Source organism: Artemia sp. Qi Xiang Cuo, chromosome 18 (genome assembly GCF_049724085.1).
Source record: "Artemia sp. Qi Xiang Cuo chromosome 18, ASM4972408v1, whole genome shotgun sequence".
Classification (NCBI taxonomy): Eukaryota; Metazoa; Arthropoda; class Branchiopoda; order Anostraca; family Artemiidae; genus Artemia; species Artemia sp. Qi Xiang Cuo.
This window is the reverse complement of record NC_142811.1, coordinates 55,899,108-55,925,361: the sequence shown is the minus strand read 5'-3', so window position 1 is coordinate 55,925,361 and position 26,254 is coordinate 55,899,108. Positions and strand designations below refer to the sequence as shown.

At 34.4% G+C, this 26,254-nt stretch overlaps 1 protein-coding gene and 1 pseudogene across 1 annotated transcript in view; both read right to left on the bottom strand.

Moving 5' to 3' along the window:
- Positions 1-1,662: 1,662 nt before the first annotated feature.
- The window catches only part of gzl (godzilla E3 ubiquitin protein ligase), a 101,731-nt gene continuing 77,139 nt past the window's right edge, over positions 1,663-26,254 (bottom strand). The window contains exons 7-9 of the mRNA XM_089104679.1: positions 25,615-25,805; positions 16,572-16,719; positions 1,663-3,121 (exon numbers count right to left, since the gene is read on the bottom strand). Coding sequence (XP_088960805.1) covers positions 3,054-3,121; positions 16,572-16,719; positions 25,615-25,805 — 407 coding nt within the window. The 3' untranslated portion in view covers positions 1,663-3,053. The remainder of the gene's footprint in view (positions 3,122-16,571; positions 16,720-25,614; positions 25,806-26,254) is intronic.
- Positions 11,955-13,915, bottom strand: LOC148941671 (uncharacterized; annotated as a pseudogene).

Here is a 26,254-nt window from a genome sequence, read left to right as displayed (position 1 = left end):
TTACAAAATTGAAGTTTTAGCAAGCAAGATGTACTTGAAACTTTGACAAGATTAACTCAAAACTCCCAAATCAATTTCTCTAGTTTACATATTTACAGTTGCTAAACACTTATACAAGTATATATATACATATATATATATATATATATATATATATATATATATATATATATATATATATATGTATATATATATATATTATAGATTATTTATAGATAGAAATTATAGATAGTTTTTAACTCATTTTATGTACATGGAATAAAATGTTGAAATAGAATATGTATTATACAAGAAATATTCTATAAGCTGCATTTGGGTGATTGAATAATTATAAAGAGCAATGCAATTGGTTCACATCAGAATTGGAAAGGGAGGAAAGGGTCAGAAATTTCCTCGAGAGGGAGACAGGTAGGAGAGGGACTTCTGGCCAATTTAACTAGTTTCATATGATGTAAGCACAGCTTAATATATCGGGAATATTATAAGCTGCACGAAGAATGGGGTTCGACCCCACCTCCTAAGGATATAATGAAAGAAGGGTTAAGAAGGCTAGGCCGAGTCTTAGAGATGAAGAATGACAAATTGCCAAAAATTGCTTTTCAGCCATTCCTCAGGGGCCAATGGAAAAGTATGTCGTTTCCAAATGGAGCAGGAAGAAGTCATAAGAAAAGATTTAAGGAAAATCGAAACTTCCTGAGAGGGAGTAAAGAGTGAAGTAATAAATGGATGGGAGAAGAGAAGGAGCGGGCACATCTGCTGTTTTTCTAAGGCGGCTTTGTGTTGCAGTAAGCTGTTATTAGCAACAATATTAATGTCTGGAATGAAAAAGTTGGTTTCAGGTAAAGGCCATCAATTGACAGTGTTCACACAATTTTCCGCAATGGAGAGGGGTTTCACACTTTAAACGATTAATCTAACAGAATCCTGAACGTGTTCTGATTTTTCAGGGCTTTTTTTATTATTGCATAAATAGACGGTTTTTGACTAGTCAAAGTCAGCAACTGCTACTATGAAAAATTACAGGCATAAGAAAGTGTTGTAATTTGACAGCATTTATGATAATTCAATCCACCAACTGTTTATTCTAAGGGCCCAAATTCAATTTATTTTCTTTTACCACAAAAACGGGAAATGTTTATGACACAAAGAACAACACATGATCATGATCAAGAGTCAGAAATGCATTCGAACAAATAAATCCTGGATACGGCCCTGCCTATGACACATATTTCTTTTCTTTTTAATTGGGTTTTGAATAAACGAAATACATATTTTAAAAATTTAAATACGCAAAAAAGGGGGTAAAAAAACAGCACTAAATTCCACAGCCCAAATTGGGGTGCTGATGTCCATGTCATAGCCCTTCAGCTTGGAGGTACAATTAAGGGTTGTGGCTTTAACATGACATTCATATTTATTACGCGCGCTGTTACGAACATATTAATTACGGTGCTCTCTATTTTAGACATAAAATATTAAAAGAAAAGCAGCAATTGGCGGATTTCTCCCCAAAATCGCAGAATTCCCCATAAGGCCGTTTCCAGGGGGACAAAAATGAAAATAAACATTTTGATGTGTTTTTACTTTTTTGTAAATACCCCCCCCCCCACTAAAAAATATTTTTGTAAAACGCCCCCCCCCCAAAAAAAAAAAAATCCTAGATACGACCCTGATTCCCCGTCATTTTCCTAGAGATTTTATTCATTCTGTCGGTTTTTTCATTTTATTTGATACTTAAAAACCCTCCCCATTTCTAATTTCGGCTTTTTATTCGTTCCTGGAAGTTTCCTTCACATACCTCAGTAAAATTCCAAGAATACAGAAAATCTCATGTAGACGAGAAAATTAAATTTATAATGTACTATGGCAAAAAAAAGACACATTACCTAACACATTAGGCATGCATACCCGCTATACTGTACCCCCACCTCCCCTAATGTGCAAATATATAGCCCAAATCTGTTTCTAAATTTTTATCATACCTAGGTATATTTGATTAGGATGGGGCGTCAGAGAAACAGGTTCTATAGATGAAGAGTATTAGGTCGGGGGTATATCATACAAGTACCCTTTATTTTCTATGAGAACTCCTGTGTTGGAATTTTTTATTGCATTAGCTTTTATCATTTTTTTCAAAAAAAAAAAAAATTTCTAGAAGTCTAACGATTCCAAAGATGTGATTAACTTATTATTCACGATTTGTTTAGTAATTAGCCCTAAATTTAATTTATTTGAGTATAAAAACAAAACATTTCTGTCATAAGAATGACTGCCAAGCAATATATGAAGTCACCAAAAATGTTTTAGGAGAATTCATTATTTTTATGGGAGCTAATTTATAAGAACTCCTTTGGCTGGTATATAAATCAAATTTTTGTCGTTTCACTTTAAAAGAAAAAAAATAATCTAAATTCCACATTGTGTATCGACTGACCTAGCTGGCTTTCCCAAGAACGGACGATTCTAAATGTGATTTATTAATTTTTCGCTTAAAATTTATCTTACATTTATATACATTCAATTGATTTACTCAGTCTCCATCTATTAAATAATCAAATATTAATCGACTTTAATTTTATTTAAGGACACAACCTAACCTATTTTTTTCATAAGAAAACGAAAAAAAAAATCGACAGAAAAAGCAAGGTATGATCATGATCAAGCTTAAATTTGAGAAATGCATACAAACCGTAAAATAATTCTACAGAACACAAGGACACAAGTTTCCCTTCAAATTAACTTTATATACAAGAAACAAACAAGTTTTTAAACTTTGCAAGCAATTTCGCAACGATTTCGCAAGAAAACAAGGTAATTCGCCAATCTCTGGCATAGTACATCAACAATTCCGAGAGAACACAATAATTCTTAACAAGTTCATAGAAATAAAATTATATCACATGAGCACAACTCATTCAACTACATGGAGCACCCAATTAATTGAACACAAAAAGAAAAACTATCACTATTCTAGACTCCTCCCATTTAGAGGTTCGTTGTTTTAAGTAAAGAGCAATTAAAAGGCACAACTCAAAAGTTTATCACACATTATTCTAGACCACAACACTCTCATCATTACTTTGATTTGCTTCTCCAGTAATGACACAGACGTCTTCAGAACCTAGAAATGAAATAATTATTTATATTTAATGTTTATATTAATAATGATTTTTTTGTAGCAAGATCTATGGTATCATTAATTACTTAATTATGATTGACTTAAAAAAATTCAAATTACATAAGAATGTAATTTGAATTGGTATGTAAAGATCTAAGGTACCACTAATTACTTAATTATGATTGACTAAATTTTTTTTAAAAAACCTTTGATTTGCTTCTCCAGTAATGACACAGACGTCTTCAGAACCTAGAAATGAAATAATTATTTATATTTAATGTTTATATTAATAATGATTTTTTTGTAGCAAGATCTATGGTATCATTAATTACTTAATTATGATTGACTTAAAAAAATTCAAATTACATAAGAATGTAATTTGAATTGGTATGTAAAGATCTAAGGTACCACTAATTACTTAATGATGATTGACTAAATTTTTTTAAAAAAACCTTTGATTTGTTTCTCCAGTAATGACACAGACGTCTTCGGAACCTAAAAATGAAATAGTTATTTATATTTAATATTTATATTAATAATATTTTTTGTAGCAAGATCAATGGTATCATTAATTACTAAATTATGACTGACTAAAAAAATTTTAAACTACTAAAACATTAAACATTATAAAACATTATATTAATATTGATTAAAATACCTAATTACAATAATTTACTTATGTAATTGAATGTGTTAGTAACTTCCTGCCAATTCGTCTGGAAACAATCATGAGACCTTCTGGTTCCGAAAGCGAGTATTTCTCCTGTGTACAATCAAGTCAGTTGGTTTTCCAATCCTCACCAGAGAGCAGTCGCTCTTTATCTTTCATTCTTTTCGTTCCACTAGCCCGGGGGCTAGTAATTATAATGTTGGATTTCAAAGCTATTAAACTATACACAAAGATACATATATATATATATATATATATATATATATATATATATATATATATATATATATATATATATATATATATATATATATATATATATATATATATATATATATATATATATATATATATATATATATATATATATATATATATATATATATATATATATATATATATATATATATATATATATATATATATATATATACATATATATATATATATATATATATATATATATATATATATATATATATATATATATATATATATATATATATATATATATATATATATATATATATATATATATATGTATGTATCTTGAAATACAAATATATTATATGAAACTAAAACATGTAGCAAAATATACACGTAAATAAAACTGGGGAACGCAATATGTCATTCTGTATGTTAGGTTATTGTTTTGTGAAATATTTTCATGAAAACTGATAAAGTAAAAACCCATTCCATCTTCTTTCAAGAAAATATGTTAGCCAATGGACAGAAAAGAAGTGAAATCGACAAAAGTAGATATTTCGGCAAGGACTTCCGAGCCTAACCAAAATATTGTTAGTTTTTCTATCTGCCGAAATATCTGCTCTTGTCGATTTCATTCTTTTCTGTCCACTGGCTAACATTACCCTCGTTTTTCTCGGCTATTTAATTTTACAATTCATTTTGTATTCTTTTCTTATTTGTGTCATACGCCCAAATTTAGCTTCACCTACCACCACGCACGCAGAACCTAAGATTGATTAAAAAAAAGAGCATAACCGACACAGATAAAACAAAAAATTGTAGCGAAAAAATTAATGAGGACAATAATAGCCTGTAAAATAAAAGATGAAAAAGAATAGAAATAGAAATACGAATATTCTGGTTGAGACATCCATTTAACCGTCATTTGCAGAACTGATGATAAAATATAAACATTATAGGCTGGTGATAGACTTTTGGCGAGAGTGGATATTTTTCTTGAAGCTTTTGGTGAATTTGAGATTGGATAATTACTGATTGGATATTTACTTTTCGTGAACTGGGATGTCAGAAAACGGTGGTGAAGCTTAGCATGTTCCACGGATCACTGGGCCAGCTTTCCATAGAGTTGATAGCCACTGCAGCCGTGGGCCTGCCCACGTAAAGATAAGTCTATTTCCTGCCTTTTTTCTTTTTCCTGATTTTTCTTCGAAGCCGTGATGCCCTTGTTTCAGGATGATGACCTTGCCCTGGCAAGTTTTGCGGGATATCCTTTATGGCCAGTCAGAATTCTCCGTTCAGTCGCAGATAAGTCTGGTCGATTTGAGTACCAAGTATGTTGCTACGGATCGCATGAAGTTGAAATGGTTTTGGAACAAAATAAAAAAAAAATTCGAATCAAACAAAACCGAAGCTATGAAAAAAGTTGGAAAGGGAGTTAATAGCACTTTTGAGGAACTTGCTCTCAGCCTGCTTGTATATAAAAATCGGCTACAAGTTCAGATACTTTGGGGCTTATTGAGCGAACTCTTAAAGATGTAGCAGTAACAAAAGAAAATATGAAACAGGCTATTGCGCAGATAGTTAACGAAGCACTTAAAATTCACCCCTCGACCGCACCATCCGCTGCTGAAATTATAAAAGATAATTGGCGTAGTTCACGATGCGATAATATTGGAATTTACTCCGAGATTTGACAGGACTGAAAAAGACCTGAAAATATGTCAAAATCAACTGGAATTACTTGAAAATCGAGTGCTAGAGTTGAAGCCAAGCTTGATGATGCTGACCAAGAGTTGAGACTGTTTACACTACTATTCAATGGTGTCAAGCAACCCCCCGGTGTTGAAGTAAAAGATGCAACAATGAATATTATACGCAATAAGATGGCGTTCTCAGGTCTTGCTGATAGCGATGTTATATCTGTGCATAGGTTTCGGCTGAACTCTGATGATATCCGCTCTGATAAAATTGTTCCAGTGAAGTTAGTGAAGTTTAAAGACCACAACACAGCTGTGAAAGTTGCAACTTGCAAAAAAAAACTTGTGAACACGAAGATTTTTGTGGCTGAGCACCTAACAAAGAAAAAAAGAGAATTGTTGAATGCTGCAAGTGTAAAATACGGCAATAAGTTCGTGTGGTCAAACCAAGGTCGGATCTATGTCCGTCCGGAGAATGCAACTTCTGCTCGTAGACTTTCGTCTATGAATGACATTTTCGATCGTGATTGAGTGTCCTGTTTTTTTTTTTTTTTTTTTTTTTTTTTTTTTTGAGTCTTTCGATGTGTTTATTTGTTCTTATTATTATTATTCAATTATTCCTATTTCCTTTTTCCAGTTTATGTATGGGTTTTATCCCTAATGAAGAAAATAAGATCGTGGGTTTTCATTTTACTTTTTTATTATGGTTAGTCTACTCCCAATACCTCGGTTAGAGTTGCTTGAAAAAAAAATTCGCTCTCAGTTGATGATGTTTTATTACATCAGATAGTTCTCCATTTTCAACATCGAGTTGATGAATGCCCAAGGCCACTCCGTCCCAGCCGCTACGTTCGTTTTGAAGAGTTTGGCCAAATTAAAAAAGAGATGAATAGTTTGTGTGTTGCTCAATGGAATTGCCACATAACGTCGGCTTTTGAAGAAGTAGTTCAGTTTTTAAGTAATATTGATAGTGTGATTGATGTTTTTGGAATTTGTGAATCATTCTTGAGTATGTACAGTCTTCTCTCTTCCTTCTCTTTTCCAGGTTACCAACTGATATCAAAGTCGCGGCAGTCAATGGGGGGGCGGGGGACTTGCATTTTTGGTGAGAGAGGGATTGAATTTTAAGGAAAGGGAGGACCTTTATTTATGGAATGAAGGTAAGATTGAAATTTTTTTTATTGAGATTGAAATAGAAAATGGTAAAAAGCCAATTGTTTGTCTGGCTTTTACACCCCCTAGTGCTCATCCGGAGGAATTTTTTCAGGAGTTTAATCAGTTTTTAAGTTGGGCCCAAGTCTAGTCGATCGGAGTGCGTTATTTTTGGTGAATTTAACTTTCATTTATTGAATTTAAAAGGTTATATTTTAATTTTTGAATCTTGCATTATCTTATGATTTGCACCCAGTGAATCCGATTCCTTCCCGTATCACTGCTCAGTTGGCAACATTAATTGATAACATATTTGTTTCTTCAAATCTACTGAGGCAAGCATTCTGTGATGTTCTCCTTCAATCTGCTTCTAACCACCTCCCGATTGTTTGTATGATAAATAGTATTAAAACTTCGGCTAAAAACCTAAGTAAGAGAGTTTATAGAGATATAAGAAATAATAACTTGAGAAAGCTGAAAGAGCAAGTTAGTACTATAGCATGGGATGAATTTAGCGAAGAGCAGAATGCAACTACAGCATTTGACAGGTTTATGAATATTCTCTTATCGGTATATGAGGTGTCTTGTCCTTTGAGGAAAATGAGGAAAAAGAAAAATGAGCCAAGAAAGCCATGGGTGACCAGGGAATTGCTTAAAATGATTGAAATGCGAAACCAGCTTTCTAAAAAACATTTACAGAGCCCGGAAGTTTATTTGAAGAATTTAAGCGAGTGAGAAACAAAGTTAACCATAAGCGCCGCAGTGAGAAAAAAGCATATTATGCTTTTAATTTTGATGATAAAAGTGGTGATTCAAAAGGAACCTGGCGACTAATAAATGAGGTTTTAAAAGGGAAGACTAATGATAATGATGGAGTAAAGAGTCTGTTGGTGAATGGAAGTGAAATCACTGATTAACAGAAACGGCAGATGAATTCGAAAAATATTTCACGAACATAGGCGCAAGTATTAAGGAAGAAGTAGCTAAAAAGTCTGGAAGACATCTGGAGAAGTCCTTTATTGATAATTGAGGCGAAGGGCGCAGTTTTTCGTTCGAGAAGTGCACACAAAGGAGATCGAGAGCACAGTGAAAGGACTGCAGTCCAACTCGGCCGGAATAGATGGACTTAATCTTAGAGCTGTAAATGCTATCCTAGTTTATATATTACCTTGTCTACTTCATTTGATAAATCTGTCATTCCAGACCGGTGAATTACCTAGTGGTCTTAAACTGGCAAAGGTAATACCACTGTATAAAGAAGCCAACAAACAAAAACTATCGAATTGGCGACCGATATCGTTATTGCCTATTTTTTCTAAAATCTATGAAAAGTTAATTCACGGGAGACTTTATGAATATTTGGATAAACTAGGAATATTGTGTGACAGCCAATTCGGATTCCGCAGTAAACATTCTACTAGCCATGCTGTTCACCATATTCTGGATGTAGTCAATGGAGCTCTAGAAAAAAGGTTTTATTCCTTTAACGATTTCTGTCGACTTCAAAAAAGCCTTCGACCCTGTGGATTTTGAGTTGCTGCTTGTCGCCTATCTAGTCTGGGGATAAAAGATGTTTGCTTGGATTGGTTTAAATCATATTTGTATGGAAGGTCAGCTAATGTAATGTTAGGTGACATCATTAGCGGAGTCTATCCTGTTAAATGTGGAGTTCCACAGGGTTCAGTCCTGGGTCCGTTACTCTTTTCTCGTATACGTCGATATTCTGAGGTTCTACAAGCCTGAAGCAACTGTTACAGCATTTGCAGATGATACTGCGTTGACGATTTCTGCACGGTCAGTGCAAGGACTAGAGGATAAAGCAAACCGAACACTGGAAAACCTTTTGGTGTTTACCTCCTTGAGTTACCTTGCTGTTAATAATTCTAAGACAAATTATATGATTTTTAGTAGGGTAGGAAAAATTGTAAATAGTGCTTCTATAGTATTTGAAAATTTTTTCGCTTTCACATGTTTTTGAAAATAAATATTTAAGATTTTATGCTGATAATAATTTTAGTTGAAAGAAACACATAAATATGATTTCTTCAAAAATATTGTTCAAAAATATTACTAAACTAATCTTTCATCATCCTAAAAGACATATTTGTTAGATTTTCGACTATGCTGAACAAAATGGCTGTCTCAAAATTTTTCCTTGGCTGTCTCAAAATTGTCCCAAAATTTAAATATTCCTCAGTCTTTTGAAGCACACACGTTTCAAAAACATACTTGACCACTGTCTTTACCGTGTCTTCCAATATTCTAATCTTAACTCACAGACTTATCTTCTTATTCTTCAAACCTTCCAACAGTTAAAAAACACCCTGCACCTGCGCCTTGGCTATTCTACTTTTGCATCTTCACTACGTCCACCCTCTTTACAATCAATACTAACCAAGTAACTAAAGCTATCCATTTGGTCGATTTTCTCGTTCCTTAACATAACATCTTCGCCCTCACTTATTCCTAGATTTTTCAACGATGTGTTCAAACTGCAATGATTAAAATCTGTCAATGATCGACAAAATATAAATAGTGCCCGCGCCAGTAGTAGTAGTGCCGTAGTAGTAGTAGTTAAGTAGTGCCTCTTCGACAAAATATAAGAAGGTAATGACGGGTTTTCTGATGATAGCGGGTGAAAACAACCCAAGCGAATATTTCAGATACATGAGTAATAGCAGTCTTCTGTGAAATGTAATGTGAATAGTCCTACTTAAATATAACCCCCCCCTCTCCCTTGGATACGCAGTGACTAGGATTTATAAAAACCTTGGTGCTTATAGCTGAATGAAAAGATGGTGAACTACTTATCGCTTCCAAATTTAAACTAATTGAAGCCGTGACTGCACAAGTGATCACACTTGTGCGTTTAGCAGGGGGGCCAGTAGGCCCCCCCTGCGTACGTCCCTGCCCGACCCCAGGCCCCCCCCCTACCAGGAAAAATCTCCCCTGAAAACGTCAATACTGTATACTTCCCAATAACCAATAGTATATGTTAACATTGGGTAAGGTTCAAAACTTTCAGCCCTCCTCCCGGGAACTTCGGGGGATTAAGTCATCCTTAAAGACATACTTATAATATTTTCAAATATGTTGAACAAAATGGCTATCTCAAAATTTTGATCAGCTGATCAAAGTTAGGGGTTGTTTCAAAAATATTGATTTCTCTTCCCTTTTTTGGGGACTCGTTTTATGCATAAAAATCATTTGTAAGCTTATTTTATTTTAAAAGGGATATTTTTAACAGCAAAAAAACTAACTAATATTAGGATTTTCTAATTTTGTATCTAGTAGTCAAGTCAAATTTAACGAAAACAAAGCATTGAAAGTGCAATAACTTCAGACTCAAAGGCTCTTTCAACATAGATTTCGTTTTGACTACCCTAAAACAATATTAATATATTTAGAGTAATAGTACTCAACATGAAGAAAGCAACCTCATATTTTTTTGGTCCATTTCTCTTACATTTTTTTTAGCTTTCTTTAATAACGGGTAAACGTCTAGCAGCATAAAATTTTAATTAAGAATACGATTATCTGATGTTCTATTTAGTACCATTTATCATAAACACTACATTGAAAGCACTGAAATTTCCGGTTCATAAGATGTCTAAATATACATAAACTGTATTGACAGTGCTGTAATTCATTTCAATTCATTTCAAGACAGTGCTCTATTTATGCATCTAATTTTACTTCAAATATTAAAAGACTGCAGATTCTTCAGAATAAGGCACTACGAGTACTGGGTGAGTTTGTTCAGTATGAGCACACGCGTGAATGTTTTATCAGTTTTAGAATTCTAAATGTTCATCAGATTAGGGACAATCAGGCGGGAGTGTTTACTTACCAAGTGTTTAATAGATTATCTCCTGAATATTTTAGAGATTTTTTTAAGTTTAATTCTGATTATCATCAGCATAGGACTAGAGGTCGTGGAGGCTTAGTCTCAGAAGTAAGGAGTACGAGTCGATCTAGTTTTGTAATTAGAAATTATGCAGTTAATTTGTGGAATGGTTTACCGGAGAGCATTAGGGAGTCAGAAAACCAGTTTCAGTTTAAAATTAGATTAAAAAAGTTTTTGTTGGGTGGTAATTAATTTTTTTTTTTTTTTCGGGAGAGTTAAATTGTATTGAATGGTATGAAAAAAATAGGAAGAGTGATTGAGTTTGGTTTATGATGAAAGATTGTGTGACGCTGCTCAAGTGGCTTAATAAAACGTCATTTAAAGATAAAGATAAGATATTTATTTCAAAAAATGACTATCACAAGCCCCGAAGGGCCGAATTCGCATTTCGGGGTCATATAATAAAAAAACAACAACATAGAAATTGCACAACAACTAAAAAACTGGCTAAACAATGCCAAAACAACAATATTAGAAAGACAAATCCATTCATTAGTCTAAAAAACAAAAAGTGTTAAATGTAAGTAATTTAAAAAGGCCAAAACTAAAAAAAAAAACATAAAAAAAGTGTTAAAAAGCTTTAAAAGAGAGTATATACACAAGGGGGTGGGAATGGAAGAACCAAACGGACACAAGCATGGGTATCGCCAGTACAAAAAAAAACAAAAAAACTAGTGGTTTATTTGATCAGTAATGAAGAAGACAAAGGTTTTTTCATACCTGGAGGTTAAACAACGGATGGGGGACAAGATAGGGACGGGTTCAGAAACAGTACGTGGCAGGCGGTGTCTGGGTGGGGAGTGTCTTTTGGGAAAATGTTTTCCGTGCGAGGGTTTATTATTGCATTTTTTGCAAAACGGAGGCACGGCGTTCCTCTCCTGTGCTCAAGAGTTTCCAGCTTGGTCTTTTTTAGAAGGAGTGAATATGGTACCAAAGTTTCTTTAAAAATTATCCTTAGAGCTCTTTTTTGAACAGATTCAATTTTATCTGATTCATCGCGGGAGATGCCAGGATGCCAAACTGGACAAGCATATTCAAGATGCAGTTGGACAAAGGAAGATATAGATCCTTAAAGAATGGAATGGGGGGACGTTAAATTTACTCAAGAGCTTAAGGAGAGACATGGACGCATTAGCTCTATGGACAATATCTTCCACGTGGATATCCCACTTTAAATTAGAGGAAATTGTAACCCCAAGTAATTTAAAGGAAGACACAGAAATATCTGGGGGGAATAGGGTCAAGGAAAGCGGGAGTACATTTCAAGAAATTTATCGTCATTATATTTGATTTAGTGGAATTTACTTTCATATTTAGGTTCTTAGCTTCATCCAAAATGTGGGTTAGAATTTCAAGGGGGTCACTTTTAATATTCCTGTGACATACTTCAAGGATCGACAAGTCATCGTTAATCATGACTAGAAATAAAAGTGGTCCCAATAAGGTTCCTTGAGGAATTCCACAATATATAGGGAGGGGGTTAGAGAAAACATTTTTGTATTTAACAACTTGAGATCTTTTTGAAAGAAACGATATAACAATATTTAATAACAGAGGATCAAGTTTAAAGTTAACCAGTAGTGAACGAATTAGGATGGTGTGGTCAACCAGGTCAAAAGCTTTTTGGAAATCAACTAAGAAAAGGTTTAGCCAAACATTTGGTTTATCAAGGTTACATACGATGGTACGCATTAAGTGCACAAGGTAATGGGTGGTGGAGGTTTTCCTTAAGTTACCAAACTGCCGGGTGTCAATACGCGGACAAATTATATCCCTAAGCCAGTCACAGAGGAAACTTTCATAAAGTTTGGAAAAAACTGAAGTGAGTGTAATGGGGTGAATGTTGGCAACAGTTATACTGGTGCATTTTTTTGGGACAGGTGTTATAAAAGCTTATTTCCAGCAACTTGGGAATTTACCAAATTTTGTGATGTGGTTGAAAATATTTGATAAAGGTTCAGCAATTTTGACTGAAAAGGCTTTAATTAAGTCAACTGGGATTTCCACGGAACAAATACTTGATTTTCTAAGCCTTAGAATTTTATTTATAGCATCAGATGGAGAAATAAAGGAGGAGGAAGTATTGGGAGGAATTGTTGGACTTGAGTCAGTGAAAGGGGGGAGACTTTGGATGGTGGAAGCAAGATACAAGTTCAAATCGTTGGCAGTCTTATTAGGGGGTTCTGAGAGATGAAAATCAACTTCAGAAGGACTTTTTCCGCATATTTCTTTCATTTTTCTGTACGATTGATTGGGCTTGTTAAAATATAGATCTTTGACATTACTATTATAATAATTAGAAGCTGCTTTTCTTAATTTTTTCTTTAGGAACTTCCTTAGACTATTAGCCTCAGTAATACGACCTGCCTTGAAAAAATTGATTTTTTTTCTTAAATGTTTTTTATAAGACTCAGTAACATAAGGCTTATCTGTAGAACATGTTTTAAATTTTTCTCAGGGAAGTAGAATTCATAATTATTCCTCAATAGATTTTGGAGGGACAAAGCCATGTAGTCAACGTCATTTGTTTGATACACAGTGGAACAATTTTCAATAGTAATCCAGGAGCCAAAATTGAAAAGTCCTGAGTCAATAAGAGGTCTATAAGCCGTTTCAGTTATAGAAAACGACTGTTTAACTTTAGCCAGCGGAGATAGGAAAAGGCTAAAGTGGTAACTACCCCCTAGAGGGGGCAGAGTGGAGACGGGTTTGTAAAACTGATTAGTGCAAATTAAATCAAGAGTAGTAGTGCCTTTTGTAGTTGGGACCTTAACGACCTGTTTTAAATTAAAAGCATTACATGTAGAATCAAGTCTTATATCGTTTGCGTCACCCATCAGGAAAATTCCTGCATTTGGACATTTTGATAGTACAAAGTCAGCACTTGCATGTAATTTTTCGATAAAATTTATTTTGTCAGCGGATCTCTGATTAGGGGAGTAATAAAAACAACACAGGACAATTAAATTGAAAGGACGCGGCAAGACTTTAGGTCGAACACACACCCACCTAATCTCATCAAAGGGAGCAAGACACGGAATAGATATTTCACTTGGGTATAAGTCATTACGGAAAAAGAACAGAACTCTGCCACCTTTCTTACCCAGAGGGTGGTTATCTGGTCTGAGTTTAATAAATTGAGAAAAATTATTAATCTTTAACATCTGCAAATTTTAAGCTTGAACTTCAGTAATAACAATTAGATCTAATCTATATATTTTAGAAAGAGTGTCTAATTCATTAAGTTTTTCAAAGTTAAGGCCTTCAGCGTTGCTCAACAAAAGTGTGGGGAATTGAAAGTGACTTGTGAAGGAACCGTTTTTACACTTCACTTTTTTATATCACAGATGGGGTCAGGGGTTCTAGTGGAATTCTTGACGGGGGCTAGGCTCGGGTAGTCAGAGCAAGGGACAGGGGGACCAAATCCATCTTTTTCAAATGCAATGGCATTGAATTGAGCAGGTACTAGCGGAGATTCTAAACAACAGTAACTAAGTAGCGGCTGAGTTTGGGGTGAACTAGAGGAATCAAGAGAGATGAGGTTATTTTTGCAGGGGAAAGGTATGAAGAGTCCGCGTTGAGGGGGTACGCAAGGTGGTGGGGAATGATAGACGGAAGGGTAGGAAAATGTTGGAAAGCAACCGGAGGGGTGGGTTGGTTTATCTTTGAAAAAGAAGCAAGGGGGTAGGGAAGTGGATATGGAGACGGGGATATCCTTTGGATAGGTACTCGATTGGAAAGGACTGGATGGCTCGATGACTTTCGTGTGTGTGAGCGATGGTCTAAAAGATATTTAGTAGGATTAGCAGAATTTAGGTGGCCTCTGGGTAGCCCAGTTTTATGGAACCTACTACGACTCTTAATGGGCAATTTGATATGAGGTTTTGCACAGCCAAAGCATCTTCCACTTGAAAATTGTTTGCAGATATCAATATGGGGATATTTGCACAGATTATTTATACAACGGCTAAAAACATGAAACTTACAAATGTGTAGATATTTACAATTGCTAGACATACATCAACTGTCTAAAAATCTAAAGCACACATTAGGTTGATTACACTTAAGATCACAGAACTCATTTTTATGAATATATGATTGCATTAGTCGAGAATTTACACTTGTAAGTTCGACATCATTGTCAATTTTTAAAGATATGTCAGTACCACTGGATTTCAAGAATAAATTATCTTCAGTTAAAACAAGGTCAGTAGCATTTGTTTGCGTAACCTTTTTAATCCCTTGAGAAAATTCTGACGAAAATAATTCTGGTAAGAATGTCTCTTACCATTTCTACGTTTGTTGATAATGTTATTTAAAAAATGTGGTAAGTGCCAGTTAAGTATGATATAATTATTAGTTGAAAATAAAAGTCATCTCATTAAATTCTGCACCGAAGACAGTTGGGCGGAGGCCTTGACTGAAAAATTTGCACTAAACTCTTCTTCAGGCCTCCGCTTTGATAATGCTGTCGTTTTTTTTTTCTTTACGTATTTCCATATTACCCAGTGTGGTCTCAGAAGTTATGATGACCAACCCGGAAATGGCAGTTTCAAAACTGATTGGAAAAGAAAAAAAGAAAATAGTAGGTTTAGAGTTCGTACTTGGTTTCTATATTTTTTTTTTTTTGTCGATTCTTCGTCTTGTGTTTTGCTATTCCTAGCCAAATACATTTTATTTCTACATTTATTGCTATTGTCGTTCTTTTGTCAAAATGTTCGTCTTTTTGTTCTTTTATTTCTTATTGCTTATTTATGCTCCGTCCTTTTTATCGTTTTTCATAACTAAATAAGTAAAATCACCAAATTCGAACTTTTCAGTGAATGTTGGCACATTAAACTATACCGAGAATTAGCAAAAGAACGAATGTAGGATTATTATAAAGAAATTAAATGTTACATAACCAAGAGAAGTTACTAGTATTATCTTTTTCTTTTTACTAAAGAGTACTGTTTCATCTACTACTACCACTACTACTAACAACTCACCGCAACACCAGGCCACCGGAGGCCAACACAGCTACGCACGCATTCTTCGTCCTATTCAAAACCTCTCTATTTAGGCCCTCCCAGGACGTTCCCATTTCCCTTAAATCTTTCTTTATGACATCCTCCCACCCTAACCGCGGACGACCTGCTTTTCGTCTAGTCCTAGACGGTTGGCTGAAAATGACGATCTTCGACAATTTTTTCACTCTCCACCCACAGAACCAACCCTAGCCCTTCTCTCAGCCTTTCTCCCATTATAGCCCTAGAAAGCGGGATTGAGCCGCACTTTTCGTACAGCCTACTCTTTGAAATACCGTCAGTCAGTCAGCCGGACACCCAGAGTGTAATCTCTGTACAAGTCACCCGTGCAAGTCACCCTTCCAGGAAGTTTCTATTCCCCTTAGATCTTTGCTTGCCCCATTCGGGGTTGACCTGCTTTCCGCTTAGCCCTACACGGTTGGCCGAAAAGGACAATCTGTCATCCTTCATCCGTAGAACGTGCCCTAGACATCTCAACCTTTCTCTCAGTATAGCTCTAGAAAGCGGGATTGAACCATATTTTTCGTAGAGCTTACTGTTTGAGATACGTCAGACAGTCGGGTGCCTAAATCAATCTGTAGGCGATTTCTCTCAAAACATCTAGGAAATTCTCCTCCATTTTTCGGAGCGCCCAAACTTCAGAACCATACTTGATTACTGTCATCACTGTGGCTTCTAATATTCTAATGATGGTTCGCAGACATATCATCCTTCCAAACTTTTTTGAGATAAGAACTTTTTTAATCCAGTGCTGGGAAGTGAAAAAAATCTTCAACTATAAAAAAGAAGTTACCTTCAGCTTCATCACTATCATCATCACTACTAGAAGTGTAGACTTCGTTCGCAGAGCCTTCGATTTGGACAGCAGTCATCCCAGAACCGGCTCGGCTTAATTCAGCAGCAGTATCCACAGAAAACCTATCAGATATTACAGGGCTAGACTAAAAAAGAAAAAGAAAAAAAGAACTTTAATGCCGAGAACTTAATATTACAAAAAGATAGGTTCAAGGACGTAAAATTAAAAAAAAACGTGTTTTCAAACCTAAAGATTTTTTTTTTTGTCCAAAACCTGGGATAATAGCGTCTGAAAATGCACTTCTGTGGGAAATAATTTCAGCCTATATTGTATATACTAAAAGTCTTTCGGGGTTTCTGTAAGCTTTGCCACTTATCTTTGATGTTCATGCAGCTTGGAACAGATAGATAGATATATATCTCATAAAAGCCCCATGGGCCATGGATATTACAAATACAACAAAACGCATAAAACATAATAAGTTCAAACACTTTTGAAAATAACACTATAATAGAAATCCCTCCCAATGTCTCATCCCCACCCTCACAAAATTTCCCAAATTTTTAATATCCACTTTACAACTACTTCCTATTTTATTTTCTAAACAACTTCTATGCATCACATCCCTCCCAAAAATTTTCCTTCTAAGTGCCTTCAGTGCTTCACAATAACTTTTTAGCTGACTCTGCCTGAGTAAAGCGCCACCCATTTGGTGCCTTAAGAACAACATTTTTGGCGCCACTGAGCGCCACACAAGGCACCAAATGAGCGCCACTCATTTGGTGCCTTTAAAACATTTTTGATTTATGGATAAAATTTTTAGTTTTCATTATTATCAATAATTTTTTTTTTTAATGCTGTCGTTCGGCTGATGTCTCTGGACCAAATTGGAATTGTGTCCTTATTATTTATTAAATAAATAAAAAAGTTTTTTTTCAACTGAAAGTAAGGAGCAACACTGAAACTTAACACGAACAGAAATAATTCCGCATATGAGGGCGACTACCCCTTCCTCAGCCATCGCTCTTTGCGCTAAAGCCTTAAAGCTCTTCAAAAATACTCGTCACCCAAATTCAACAGCCCTTGTGTTTGAGCAGTCTTTCCTAAAGAATTTTGACAAAAAAAAGTCAAACTTTAGCGTAAAGAACGAGGGTTGAGGAAGTAGCCCACCTCATACACGGAATAATTTCTATTCGTTTTAAGTTTTAATGTTGTTTCTTACTTTCAGTTGAGAAAAAAAAACACTTTCATGCCAGGAAATCCTCTCTCTTCCCCCCCCCCCCCCGTGTGTAATATATCCGCTAGAAATCTTTCCCATATACGAAAAAAATCGTATATTTTATTTTCCGATAACAAACGGAATATGTAAATAATGGACAACTTTGATAACTTACGACCCTATCCCAAAGGGCTGTGGAAGAGAGTCAAGTCATCCCCAGAGGCAGTTATTGGACCTTCAAATATGCTGAATCCAGTGGTTATCTCAAAATTTGATCGGGTGTTTTCGGAGAAAAAAAGGGCGTGGGAGGTGTCTATTTGCCCTCCAATCTTTTGGCCACTAAAAGTGTCACTTGAACTTTCCATTTCCGTCCGAATAAGCCCCCTCCCGATCTTCTAGGATCAATGATTCAATATGATCACCCTGGAAAAACGAAAAAAACACGCATCCATGATATTTCTTCTGGCAAAAATACAAAAATTCACATTTTTATTTGATATCACATTTTGATTATTGGTATATATTTGAAATCAGAATAAAGAAGCTAATTCTTTTGATGTATCAATTTTTATCTTAATCCGTTTTTAGGGTTCCAGTAACTATTTGCCAATGCAGCTTTATTTTTTTACAGGTTATCTTTGACCGGGAGCGGCTGCTATTCATTTTCTTTTTTTTCTGATTCTTTTCTTCTCCTTTGATTCCGATGGTTTTCGGCAGATCGAAAGCGACTGCTCCTCCTTTTCCTCTTTTATATTGCTTTATTTTTTTTATTTATATTGCTTTATTTATTATATTGCTTTATTTTGCTTTATTTTTTTGCTTTATTTATTTTTATTGCTTTATTTCTCCTAGCATCCTAGCCATAGAGCCGCGGGAGGGAGTATGCGATGAATTATCCACTTGTACTATTTATTACTGTTTGTTTATTGTATCTGAATATCCATCCATCTAACTAACCAGTGAAAGGCCAAGTTTTAGAACTTGATTCGAAGATTGTTGCACCCAAGTAGAACTGGCAGTTCCTTTAACTCACAGCTGCAAAAAACTAAAACTGTGAGTTTTGAAGTTTTTGGGTTTCTAGGAGGTTTGTGAGCTTTTGGGAGGTTAAAAATTCAAACAAGAAAAAAGATACCCATATACAAATTCTTCAGTCAAAAAGGATGTTTCTCCACAAACTGTGTTAAGTTTCAAATATTGATCTTGAAACAATCAGGAGATGTTATATATACCCATACTATGATACCAATATATACGAATTCTAAATACAAAAAAACTGAGTCGGTGTGTAGCCTGGGTAGCAGGGTAGTCTACCTCCTTGGGTAGCCGGACCGGGCCTCCTTAGATCTGAAGTCGTGGTGGTAGCTTTCTAATTTCAGTGCCCATGAAATTTGAAGCTATCTAAAATCAGAGATGCTGTTTACTAATCTCAAATTGAAAAATTCGAAAAATTTCGAATAGTACAAAGAAAATTTAGAAATTCGAATTGTTTTCTAACTGAAAAACCAATTAAGTAATTTAGATAAAATGAATGAGGGATACCGATGGGAAAATCACTTTCAAAAACCGATTAGCTTGAAAAGAGTTAGTCAATAATGTAGACGGAAGAAAAGTGAGAAAGTCCTAGATTTTTTGTTTTGCACCTTACTTGATAAAAAATCAAAAAAATCTTTGTCCTGACTATATTTTTGGGAATTGGTGCTATTACTCTGAATCAGTTTTTTTTTTGTTCAATACTACTACTACTACTACTAACAACTTACCGCAGCACCAAGCCGCCTGAGGCCAACACAGCTACGCAAGCTCCTCCTCCACCCCAATCTATTCAAAGCCTCCCTTTTTACACCCGCCCATGAAGTTCCTATTTCCTTTAAATCTTTCTTTATGACGTCCTCCCCCCCCCAGACGGGGACGACCTGCTTTCCGTTTAGCCCTAGACGGTTGGCCGAAAAGAACAATCTTCGGCAATCTGTCATCCTTCATCCGCACAACGTGCCCTAGCCACCTCAACCTTTCTTTCATTATATCCCTAGAGAGCGGTATTGAACCACATTTTTCGTATGGCCTATTGTTTGGAATACGGTCAGTCAGCCGGGTACCCAGAACACTCCTTAAGTAATTTCTCTGGAAAACATCTAGCCAGTCTTCATCCGCTTTTCGGAGCGTCTATGCTCCAGAGTCATATTTGACCACAATCATCCTTGTAGCTTCTAATATTCTAGTCTTGGTTTGCAGACTTATCTTCCTACTCTTCCAAACTTTTTTTAACTGTGAAAAAACATCCTGAGCCTTGGCTATTCTACTTTTAACATCTTCACTGCACCCACTATCTCTACTAATAATACTTCCAAGATAAGTGAAACTGCCGACCTGCTCAATCTTTTCATACCAAACGTCACCTTTTCATCTTAACTTAGTCCTAGCCTCAGTGACTTGGTATTCCTAAGATTAATCTTTAAACCTATACTCGGACCCTCAACTGGCACACCCTCTAAAACTTCATTCATATTGTTCATACTTTCATCTAGGATGCTTAAATAATCAGCATAATCCAAGTCCAGGAGACTTTTTCCTCCCCATTTGATTACCTTTCCTGGGCTCCTTAAAACACAGTCCATCAAAATAATCCATACAAAGGGGGATAGAACACAACCCTGCTTAACTCCTGATTTAATACAAAACCAGCTGCTAACCTCATTTCCTACCTTAACCGCAGCAGTGTTATTCTCCTAAACATCAAGCATCAATTTAATGTATTTGTCTGGTATACCAAGGATAAAATCTTTAATAAAGCTCTTATGTCAACAGAACTTAACGCTTGCGGATAATCGATAAAACTGAGGACCAAAGGTGTTTGACTACTCAAGAACTTCTCAATTATTAACCTAAGAGTGAAAATTTGGTCGACACATCCTCTACCTTTTCTAAAACTGCACTGCTCTTCTCTTAAAACTTTGTCTACGGCATCTCTCAGTCTAAAAAGTATCATATTACTAAGTAATTTACTACCTACAGAGACCAGACTAATGCCTCGATAATTACCACACTCACTTTTATCACCTTTCTTATAAAGTGGCTTAATTAAGGTTTTCCTAAAATCGTTAGGTACTTCCCCTTTTTCAAAAATCATATTCATAATCTATATATTCGTAACTGAATATGTTAAATATATGAATATGTTAAAAAACATATTCATATATTCGTAACTTATTTCTAACCTCAGAGCCACCATATTTAAGAAACCCATGTACCACCCTATCAGCACCTGGAGCCTTATTATTCTTTAATCCTTTTAGTACTGTTGCTAATTCCTCCTCGCAAAACAAATCTTCCTTCACATCCAAGGTATCACAAACTTTTTCATTTTCCTCTATCTCTTCCTTTCACAAACTTTCACAAACTTTTCTATCTCTTCCTGCAACTATACCTCACTTAAACAGATTCTCAAAATATTCAGCCTATCTCCCTTTAGTTTTGTTCTTATCGCAAATTAAAGCCCCATTCCTATCTTTAAATGGGCCAAGTCTACATTTACTATTCCCTCTCAAATTACTAATATGCCGATTCAATATTTTACTATTATGCCGTCTAGCTACATCTTCCAGATCCTCGGAAATTTTATCCATGGCCTCCACTTCACACCTCCTTAGTTCATATTTTAATGCTTTCTATGCTTTCTCCACTTTCTTTACACTTTTTTGTTTTTATACGATCTATCACTCAGATAATTCTTGTACAAGTCCTTTCTGCTTTCTATTAAACATAAAGCTTTTTCACTAATATTCTTAGCTGCAGTTCTAGCTTTCTTCCCTAATACACCTTCAGCAACTTCACAAATTATTTTCCTAAAATTATTCCAACCATCTTCCACATTCTCAATTTTTCTTCAATGTCATTAATTAAATCCAGTTTGTTGGATTTACTAGGGTGCCAGAAATAGCAGGCTGCTATCCCGACTTAAGATATCTTTGGGTCCCGATCTTATTGAGAACCTTCTATTTAAGGTTCTAATCAAAAATAAGGTTTTTCTAATGGACTTGAGGAGGGAAATAGTAGTTTAAGAACTATTGCTGCGCCACACATGCAACATACATCCATCACACATGCCCGCAACACATGCAACACATATCCGCAACATGTGTACCATATTTCGCATTAGTGCAAAATAAATGCATTGAAACTCAAATATAGTAAACAAAAATACTTAACTTTTAAACTGAAAGCCCTTTATGCCTCTATTGTATAAAAAATTCCTTTTCTGTGCTCCCAGTAAAGCACTAGTTTTGCTTAGTTATACAGGCATAGGGAAATATCATCAGTCAGTTTTATAGATAAATTTCGCATACACTCCAAACCAATTATTTTTGTTCGCTTTAAGTTTCAACTTGCATCTTTACTTTGTCAAGAAAAGCTTTGTTTCTCTAAAATTAACTTTTTGCACGTTCTTAGAAAAAATATTTAAAACTGGAATAATAAACTAAGAAATCACTACTTGAAATAGCTTAAGCGAAACAAGAGTAAACAGGACGAAAGTTTTTTCTATACTGAATGTTGGCATGGTTGCCACCCGATGAAAAAATCACTAGATTGTAGTGATTCTTTGGTTGATTTAGTGATTTTCTTCAATAATATAGTGATTCATGTGCTGATTTAGAATATAAAAAATCACTAGAAATAGTGATAAATCACTAGTGGTGACAACCATGAATGTTGGGGGCTATTAAAGCAAATTCACCGTTATATTATGCTTGAAGTGCGCATAGGAGAATAAAATTGGATTTGTTCTGCATTCAATTGCTAACTAACAATGGTAGCTACTAGTTTTCTGGTAAGCCATGGAAACAAAAAATTTAGTCAGCAAACAATTGCCCTAAACGTGCTAATCAGGCAGGAGATACAAATAATATAAGCTTGGAAAAATTCAGCATAGCTTGCTAGGCCTATCATTAAAGATATTGTAAGAGAGCAAAATAATTGACCCCTTAGCCATCTCTCTCTGGCTTTCCATTAGCCCGGTAAAGTCACGCATTCAATACTGCCCATGAAAAAATACGACCGTCTTTTTTATTTTCCTTTTCTTTTAAGCGTGCCAAAAAAAAAACGTCAAAAAAAAAAAAAATCAGTGCCTGAACAGCAAATTCGAAGTCCTCTTAATAAAGCCGACTCTAAAAGCCTGCAAACTTTAATCAATAAAATTAGATTTATCAACAAATTCGGGAGTTTAATCACGGGATTACAATTTTATCTGCATAAGCATACAGATAGCTTACAAAACCAGTTGACAGATTTACGACGATGGCAATTTCAATAGTGCACCTGTTTTCAGATTTTTCAAAATTTTGCTTTTAGAATCTAAAAATTTTTTTTCTATTAAATCCACATAATAATTATTATTTGCGATTAACTCTACCACTAGTTTCTAGAAAACGCCTTAAAATCTCGGTTAATATTTGACTATATTTGCTTCTTACTAGTTTGCCGCTACTGCTGCAACCATGATAGGCGGCTGTAAAGCTAAGGTCAAAGCAAACATGGGGCCTTCAATAGTTGCATTTCAATATTTCCTAGCCTTCCCTACTCTGGAAATGACTTAACAACTGTACGAAAATGCCGTTTTTGGTGCCATATGGCACATTAGTCGGGAGCTATGACAAGTTTATAAAAAGCATGTAAATATGTGTGTTTGAGCCATTCAGCAACACCATTTGAGTCGTCAAATGAACCATTTACTATCTCTACGACCTTGCACAAATTTTCTGGCACTAGGGAAAAAGGGAGACACATCACAGCTACTGATTGCAAAAAGTGATTGTTCTTCTTTTTTTTATGATAGGATGCTTCAACCCCCAAATTAGTGTTTTCGACAATGTTTATTTTAATGTTGTCCTTTTTATCTCGATTCGAAGTCATGTGTGGGAGCTTTCAGTTTTTCTTTTTTTTTTAATTCAATATTTGTTTTCATAATTATAATTAATAATATAATTAAATAAATATACATAAATATAATTAGATTAATCCATAATTAATTTTGGATTGAATCTGGATAACAGTTTTTATTTCTGTATCCGCACCAATTGAGGAATCCATAAATATAATTATATATATAATAATGTATGTACATAAATATAAATAATTTAATCCATAATTAATTTTGGATTGAACATGGATAACAGTTTTTATTTCTGAATCAGCATCAATTGAGGAATCCATAAATATAATTATATATAACTATATATAATTATCAGATATAATTATGTATATACATAAATATAATTAGATTAATCCATAATTGAATCCATAATTGAGGAATCCATTAATATAATTATATATAATTATTATATATAATTTTTAACATAACAATTTTTATTTCTGAATCAGCATCAATTGAGGAATCTTCCTCACCAGAATATTTCTTGGATACCACTTTTTAAAACTGTCATTTACTATAGGCACTGTTTACTCGATTCCACCTATTTCTCTAACCGTGATTTATATATCAATTATACAATCTACATACCAATGTATCTATATAGACTGTTTTAAGTTTGAGATGTTCACCTACAAACAAAACGGAAAAAAAATCAAACAATTCGGAGAAAAATTTAGACAATTCGAAATAAAATTTAGACAATTGGAACTAAAATTAAGAGAATTTGGGAAAAAATTTAGACAATTCGGAGAAAAATGTAGAGAATTTGGACAAAAATTTTGACAATTGGAACTAAAGTTTGGACAATTCGAACTAAAATTTAGACAATTTTGACAAAATTTAGACAATTCGGAGAAAAATTTAGACAATTTTGACAGTTCGGACGAAAATATGAGCAATTCGGGCTAAAATTTAGACAATTTGGAAATTTTTTTTTAGACAATTCGGACGAAAATATGGACAACTCGGACAAAGATTTAGACAATTCGGACTAAAATTTAGAGAATTTGAACTAAAATTTAGACAATTCGAACTAAAATTTAGACAATTTGGACAAAAATTTAGAAAATTCGGAGAAAAATTTAGACAATTTGGACAAAAATTTAGAAATTTCGGACGAATATGTGGACAATTCGGACAAAACTTTAGACAAGTCGGACTAAAATTTAGACAATTCCAACTAAAATTTAGACAATTTGGACAAAAATTTAGACAATTCGGACGAAAATATGGACGACTCGGATAAAAATTTAGACAATTCGGACAAAAATTTAGACAATTCGGACAAAAATTTAGACAATTTGGACAAAAAAATAGACAATTTGGACAAAATTTAGAAAACTCGGAGAAAATTTTAGACAATTTGGACAAAAATTTAGACAATTTGGACAAATATTTTAACTAATTCAGATAAAAATTTAGAAAATTCGGACAAAAATTTTGAAAATTCAGACGAAAATATGGACAATACGGACAAACATTTATATATTTCGGACAAAACGTAGACAATTCGGAGACTGTCAGTGGTAAAAAAAAAATTCAGAAAACTAAATTTGTAATGACATTATGACTTGAAGGGACTCTTTGGAAAAAGTCTAGCTATCCAATAATCAGTACAGATCCGGGGTCTTTGTCATTGATTACATTGAAGTCATTGATACAAAAATAAAGATAAAGGTCGAAATCCAAAAAAAAAAAGTAATCAGCGTAATAACTCAAATTTAGGGCTAAAAACTACCCTAGGTAAGCACTTCCACTCGCGGGCTGGATTTGCTTTCTAAGTGTAGCCAATTCTTGTCTTCTCCTGAATAACGGACTATCAGCTTCCCGCTAATCGCGATTGACGACCTTAGAACTAAGCTTGGAAATAGGTCAAAGAGGACGTTTCAGCTTACCCCACGTCCAGTCATGAATGTACCTCCCTGGGTTCCATAGTTTCCAGGCTGCAACAAGGGTGCTTGCTCATTGTCAGAATCGGGTTCACTGTCAGAAAAATGCTCACCATTGTATAATATTTTCCTCTTACAGCAGGGACAAACACGGCGCGTTTTTGTAAGCCAAGGATCAACACATTTACAATGATAGGCTGAAATGGTAAATATTAATATAAACTCCTCAATCCTAAGTTCCTCTGAAACTTTTTTTTATTTGAAAAACACAAAAGTTTATTTTTATACCATAACACCCAAATTTTTTCTGAAGAGGAGGGGGAGGGAAGAGTTACCAGTATTCAGTAAATAATTGACCTGTTTTGGATTTTTTTTTTTGATATGTTAGCTTGTGTATCCTTTTTTTTTTTTTTTTTTTCTTTTTTTTTGACAAATCTCATCACATTTGTTTTGCTGTGTTTGTTTTTAAATTTGACTTTGAAATGCAAATTCAGCACATTTGGGCTGGTGACTATTTTTTTGGGAAATAGATCTTATCGTACTTTGTAACAGAAGATTGCCTGACTTTTGATTCGTAAGTTCTAATGATTGGTTCAACCACATGTAAGATTAGAAGTGAAATTCTTAAAGCTTTCCCAGAAATTAT